Source organism: Drosophila grimshawi, unplaced genomic scaffold (assembly GCF_018153295.1).
Source record: "Drosophila grimshawi isolate 15287-2541.00 unplaced genomic scaffold, ASM1815329v1 contig_44, whole genome shotgun sequence".
Taxonomy (NCBI): domain Eukaryota; kingdom Metazoa; phylum Arthropoda; class Insecta; order Diptera; family Drosophilidae; genus Drosophila; species Drosophila grimshawi.
Genome location: NW_025063240.1, coordinates 22,249,365 through 22,256,456, shown reverse-complemented (window position 1 = coordinate 22,256,456; position 7,092 = coordinate 22,249,365). Strand labels below are relative to the sequence as shown.

The 7,092-nt window shown below is 40.8% G+C and overlaps 1 protein-coding gene across 1 annotated transcript; it reads right to left on the bottom strand.

Annotated features, from left to right (window-relative positions):
- Window positions 1-2,411: 2,411 nt before the first annotated feature.
- LOC6558697 lies at window positions 2,412-5,140 on the bottom strand. The gene is made up of 8 exons (XM_032743043.1): window positions 5,064-5,140; window positions 4,236-4,614; window positions 3,905-4,121; window positions 3,626-3,843; window positions 3,391-3,524; window positions 3,176-3,330; window positions 2,879-3,120; window positions 2,412-2,810 (listed from the first exon to the last, which is right to left on the bottom strand). Exons 1-8 carry the CDS (start codon window positions 5,138-5,140, stop codon window positions 2,412-2,414), a joined length of 1,821 nt encoding a protein of 606 aa, XP_032598934.1.
- Between the last annotated feature and the right edge of the window lie 1,952 nt (window positions 5,141-7,092).

The window sequence follows — 7,092 nt, the reverse complement described above, 5'->3', positions numbered from 1 at the left end:
TATCAGCTGCATTTAATTGAAACAGTTTGTTTTTCTGCTTTTTTCTGTTTTTTTGGTGGGGCAGTCACAAGGTTGTTACGTGCCTCAGAGAGATGGCCTACAAAATGGGCACATGATGAGATGACTTAACAAACTGGGTGTAGCTTTACAGTTATGTGTGTGAGCTCATGCTGCAGCTATGCAAACTATGTTTTTGTTGGCTTAGTTTTGTTCAAAGCGTTCAATGTCTTGTCAGCTTTAATGGATTACTTAATTATTTTGTTAAGCATCCGCTTTTGGCGCGTTTTTTGCTTTTAAAATGCAATTAATCATAAGTGAAGAAATTAATGTATGGCTTGTGCATGAATTTGTGTATTCTGTACACGCTTCATTCTATGCTAATTGTGTGTGAAAATAGTAATAAGTCGCCATCGTTAATGGCAACGTAATGTGATACCATAAACATTTAGACTATGAGTGCCTTTGTCTGATGTGTTTGTTTCTCATAGCTAAATAAATTAATTAGTCAACATACAGATATGGTTACATACAGCTGTGGTCATAATAATAGTTATAGTACAAGAAATACATTTTATGGAGAACTTGCCATCCTTATTGTTTGGCAGGTGTATTTTGAAACTTGCATTTTGTCTTTGCCAGAGTCCAGAAATCAGTGACTAATATTACTGCTGCAACCTTCTTATTTTTTTAGTAAGCCATAATGCTACTATAATAACTTTAACTATCATAAGTCAAACTTGTTATTTAGAATGCTTTCAAAGTAAGCAGATAACTCAATGCTGTATAATTGTGCTTAATAAACTATAAATTATACTAGCTCAGTTTACATTGTTATGCAAAGAATTTAATTATTCACTCTTCATTTATTAATATTGATATTTGTCTTTCCCAGTGCTACAAGCTGAATCTTACTATTTATGACACTAGTTTTTAATGAATATTCATATATTTAAAAGTCAACTAGATACATAATATACAGTTAGAACAGACCAAGACAGGACTTATACAAAAGAAATATGTAAACAGGTGTGAGTCGAAATGTTGAGTAGTGAAATGATCAAAAGAAACTAGTCGAATGCAAAAGGCATTAAACATATTTATAATTTATGCCATTTTATGAGGGAGCACTACCAAAATGTTGAGCACAGCTGTATGTGTAAACAATGCGCACAAAGTACTTGAATGAGTCGGCGTTAATTTTTACACCAATGATTCTTGCGCATATGGATAAACACAAACAGCAGCAGAAGCAGCCACAGCATCAGCAGCAACTGCATATTAATAGATAAAAGATACAAAAGATACGGACCAAAATGAGCAACTCACCAAAAAAAAAAATTGCACAATTAGCAAAAGTTGGCTGACTGACTGACTGACGGACAGACAGTTACTGGCAACTGTTGTCAGTTGGGCAACATTAAAAGTCCTCAACCATATTAACACTTTGGGCAATGTTTTGCGGCGCGCCGCAGCTCTCAAAATTTGTGTCAAACCCAACAGCAGCAGCCACAGCCAGAGCCACAGCAACAACAACAATGATCGAAAATCATGCAGTAAAGTGCACGACCAACCAACAACAACAATAGCAAACTATACAAAGCAGAAGACAAATAAAGAAAATGGAAAATACAGCAGCGTCTACATAAACAGTACACGATTTGACACACGTTCCACATTTATGTGGAGGGGGCAGGCCAATGAGGAAGTGCGGCAACAAGTGACACAAGTTAAGCATCTTATTGCTTCCTCATGTGGCGCACATGCCACAGCATTAACTGGATGTCAAAGCTGAATGCCATTGTTGCAACTGCCACAATATGAATACAAACCAAATCTAGCGAATGCCTAAAAGTATGCAGCATTATTTTCATATTTAAATCCCACTTTGCGCATGAAAGTATGGCATATCAATATATGACTGGCAACTGGAGTTAGTTTCGAAGTAAATTCAACAGTCAAGTATATTGCCGGTACTTGCCAGATATATCATATATTCTGAGCACAAGTCAAGTCAAATTTCAGGAGATACTTCAGTGAGGAGAGAAATTCTTTAATCTCTAGAAACACCTCAAACTTAACGGATTGGCAGCGGGACTGCAACTTTTTACTTATGATAATCCACATGCCAGAATTCTAAATGCCAAGTTTGGCAGCCCGTTAACAATAATAATACACAAACATCGCTTAAATTTAATTTGGCGCAAAATGTATGCCATTTTTAATTGAATTATATTACGAGCGAATTCTAACTAAGAGCGAACAAAACTTTTCGTTGGTATGTGTTGCTATTTTATGCATACATATAAATATATAGGTATATAAAAACTATTTACAAAACGTCTGTAGACCCAAAAATAACACCCATCCATCCATATAGCAATATATATCCCAAATGCATATATATGCATATTTCAATCGATTTGCCCCTTGTGCGCTATATAGGAATCATAGAGCGTTGACTGCTTGCGTCTCTTCAGCCGGGAACAGGCAATAAACAGGGTCACAGTCAGCACACAGAGCAATGCCGAGCAACTGGCTGTCAACGCCGAGAATGTGGATGTTTTGAGGCAGGTCTGATGTGGCAGCTGCTGTTTGGACTGCCGATGGGCATAGACATCATCGCCATCGGATTCGCCCTCCTGCAGCACACGCAGCGATTGAAACAGATTCACATTCTCCGACAACGCTGGACTCTCCGTGGCCGTGTCTACAGCATCTGCTAGCGGTGGCAACGATAGATTTGTGGCCGTCATATTAGAGGTGTCGCGCTTAGTTACCGCCTTCAGATTGCGCCAGTGGCAGGGCTGACTCTGTGTGGTACACAGAGATGTGCAAGATTAAGTAAACACATTGATCAGTTAAAGATCAGTTAACTCACCGGACAGCGTCCATGGCACATGCGCACATCGCACTCAATATACAGCGCCGGGGAGCCAGTGAAGCGAAATGTTTTCATATAGGCATACACCTGTGTCTCATACACACCCGAATCCGACCAGGAGCCCCTGAAGCGTGAGATGAGCTTATCATCCACTGGACAACCCTGCTGGTCAATCAGCTGTATGCGCTTATTGGCGCCATTGTGCGCATAGCAATCATTCACAACAATATCAAAGCCATCTAGGAGGAGAGAGTAGTTTTATATGATTATAGATTTTAAGTTTTGACCACCCACCATATTTGCTTCTCATGTAGATAATCAGTGTTAGGGGATCACCGACACGCACTGGTCCAGTTACGCGCGGTCCACCGATGCCATAACCATTCTGGATTTCCATATAGCACTCGGGTGGACTTAGCGTGAAGACCACAGGATTGCCAGTTGCCACTCTAGAAATACGAATGTATTTTGTTGAAGATTATGGTATGTATAAAGTATATAATGCTTACTCCACATCGAGAAAGGGAAATGTGACCGTCTTCCAGAAATCATAGCCATATTCGCAGGTGACTTTGAAATGCTCATCGTATTCCTCCTCAATTAGTGGATTATACTGCACTGTCACCGTATTCCACATAAAGTTCTACAAGATTCAAGATACATACAGGTTTTGCTTTCACATTCAAATTTATCTCCGAGTCGAGCTCTCTCGACTTGCAACTTCTTTTCTTGATGCATACGTACTGTGGGATTCTTGCGACTCTCCTCCTGCAGCGAATTCTTGCCCAATGTGCCACAGCGATTCAATTGTATATAGAACTCATAGTAATCCCGACCAGAACCATTGATATACATGCAGTCGGGATCGTAGGCATAGCCGGCAGAGTAGAGAAGACCGCTAAACGAGCCATTGAAACCAATTCGAATCTTCATATAATCATCCTGGCACTCTGCCTCAATATCTGCAGAGGAGATGAGATTAATCACAAATCGACGATTAACTTAAATCTCAGAGCTACTCACGCTGCACTCTGGTACTGTTGTGGGTGTATTGGTGTCCATTGTAGTCTTGCTCCCAGTACTCCTCATGCCACTTGTTGCCATCGAAGGGCACCGCATGGTAGCCAGCACTGCCTGTTGGTGCACCACTCGAATCTACGCCAGTGGAACCATAGTCCAAGTGTACGGGGTGGCCAATACGCTGTGGCACATAGCCAGAGGAATCGGGCACGTGATCGGGCTAAGATTTGGAAAAAAAGAAAGCTGAGTTATCCTTGGCAATTTTATAACATTCAGTCTGATTATTTTTGCTGAGTGTATAGAGCAGTAATCTAAATCAAAATGTAGATCTCACCACATCGTGCTGCAGCCTGTTGCGTTCAACGGCATTGCTGCTGCGATTGCGCACATCCTTGGCAAACTTCTTTTGCAGCGACAAACCGGCACGCTTGGCCAGCTTGGAGGGCTGGGTGGTGGGTCCCGAGATATACGATTTGGAGGAGAGTGCTACTAGCTCCTGTTGCGGCTCATCAGAGGCACTGGACGCCAAGGGGCGACTCGTTCGCTTGCTGCTCGAGTTGCGCGGCGTTGTTGTCTGCACCCGTCCCTTAAAGCTGCGCACTGGCGTCGCTGCGGCTGGTGCTGCTGTTGGGGAGGCGGTTGTTGTTGCCACCGCTGCCGCTTTGCTCACTATGGCATAGTCTGTGCTCAGCTCAATACACCTGCTGGGCTGTAAGAGAGAGCGAGAGAGAGGGTGTGGGTGGAGAGTGGGGTAACTCTTGATAAATCAATCTGGTCTTGTGGCATAAAAGTGCTGCATCAGGGCATTAAGAAATTGGCAAGAGAGGCAAGCATAATTTGTAGGCATGCCACTTCTTCCGCTCGACAATCAATCGACGGTGCTCTGGGAAGCTACGCAATGTGGCAGCAACAGCATCAGCGGCGCATATCCGTTAGACGGGGGCCAAGTGATTGGCCAACGATTGGTTACGGTTCATGTGTCCGACTGGCTGACTAGCTGACTAGCTGCCTGCTTAGCATAATCAGGAAGTTCATTCTTAGAATGCAGTTTAACTGTTAAATAGATTAGATTTTTTTCTTGCCCGCCCAAAAGAAACAGAAACAAAAGACTTAGGCAACGAACTTGTGCTTGCGCTTGGGCAACAAGTGAAAGGCAAAGATTCTTAGTTCTCTTACCTGCAGCATCAGCATCAGCAGCAGCAACAGCCACAAATAGTTTGTAAATCTGCACAGCTTCATGTCTCGCATCCAACTGAACGAACTGCAAAGAGGTACAAATATTCAATATTATCATTAAACAGAAGGCTAAAGCAATAACAACAAGAACAACAACAACAACAACATGGATGTATTATTGCAACCTTGTTAATGATCACTCAAGTGTTCAGGTGTTCAGCCTGGATGCATCAGTGTTACATCAAATGCGTAGCTGGCAGGAAGGAAGTTTGTGGTTCATAAATTAATTATGGTCAATATGCGAAGAAAACATAAACATAAACCACAACCACATAAGCAACAACAACAACAACAACAACTACAACAGCATCTGTTGTTGGAGACGCTATCAATGTCGTCGCCGCAGAACAATGGCTGACAAACGCTCGACAGCCGCTAAGGTTAAAGGCATAAAATGTAAAACTGTCAGCTGTAGGACGCTGCTTTAATTGGTATCGTGTTCATAACTAGTTATATTATTAATAATTAGTAGCTATATTTAAAGAGCTAGCATCATTCTAAGAAGATGCCTAACTGACATGAGACGTAAACTGAAAGTATTATAATTATGATTGCAACAAGCAAGAACGGCTATCTTAGGCACGCTACAGCTTAAATACAGCAAATTAAAATAATGCAGACCGGAGTCAAACTGCGAGGAACTAAATTTAAATATAAATTGAAAGGAACACACTGTGGGATCTATATAATATAGTAATCCGATGCTGATGAGTTGTTGGGAGTATTACAACATGCACAACTGTTAAATTTGATTAGGATAATAAGCAAAATCGTTTCTTATACGAGGGCACATATTTAAAGTGATTGTTCCAATGTCAGCTATACGATAGAGTTATGAACTGAAATATGTTGTGCCTTAAGTTTCATAAAAACTGTGAGAAACAGAATGACAGAGAGACCTGGATAGATCTACCCGGCTATTGAAGCTGATGATGAATATATATTATTTATGGTGCTTTTATTTTTATATACAATCCGCCAGAGGATAAATAATTTTTAAGTATTTCGATATTCGAAGTATGCCCACAGCTATATTAAATAGATCTATATTAACTTACAAAGGCATACACGTAGAACCCATTTAAGTAGTGGAAGCAACTTGTTCATTTGACAATCTAGTCTGTCTATAAAGCGTAAAGGTCAAAGACACATAACCAACAACTGTGCGCGGCTCTGTTACGAGCTGTATTACGAGCTTTAATTAGTGTTAAAGTCAAACATGTAGAACACTGTTTAGGTAGATTCTGCAGCTAAGCTCAAATGAGATTTTAATGAATGACTCGCAGCTGTGTCAAAAACCACAGACGTAAACACAGACACCGCACCACCTCAACCACCCACAGCACCACTGCCCCCCTCCGATGGGTTGCCCGCCAAATGGTTGGCTGCGCTTTACGCTTAGCTGTAAAAAACGCACGCCGTTTGCTTAATTGTTGTTGTTATAATTACTTTGGCTATAGCTGGCTTTGGCTTTAGTTTTAGCTTTAGTTGTCTGCCGTTTTTTGTTGTTTGTTTTGCTTTTGCTGGTTTTACATCTGTTATGCAATACGTGTTGACTACTGCTTTTCGGCCACCTGACTTTAGTTTTTTACATGTGGTTTAAGCTTTAGTTTCGGTTTCGGTTTTTGGCTTTCATTATTTTTTTATTTTAGCTGTTCTTTAATGGCGGCCACGCTTTGCTCCTCTGCCTTGTTGGCTTATAATTATATTTAATTGTTGTTGCCTGACCTTGAGCCGTTTATTATTTTTATAGATATTTTTTTCTTTGTTATGTTTCATACCTCACATTCACCCACAATGCTGGTAGATCTGCTAACGGCACAAAATGTACGTTTAACACGAACCGTTCAAAAGCAGCTGACAGTTTTTTTCTTTTTAATACTGAGGGCGTTTGCGCAGTTTATTGACCGCATATCTTAAAGATAATAACAGCATTTAGTCGGTTGATATAATTA

Bases quoted from the DNA above. Each gene is read 5' to 3' on its own strand.
- LOC6558697 (XM_032743043.1), bottom strand. From the start codon at position 5,140: ATGAAGCTGTGCAGATTTACAAACTATTTGTGGCTGTTGCTGCTGCTG. The intron at 3,121-3,175 runs GTGGGTGGTCAA...CTCTCCTCCTAG, and splicing joins CTACATGAGAAGCAAATATG to ATGGCTTTGATATTGTTGTG. The intron at 2,811-2,878 runs GTGAGTTAACTG...TGTACCACACAG, and splicing joins TGTGCCATGGACGCTGTCCG to AGTCAGCCCTGCCACTGGCG.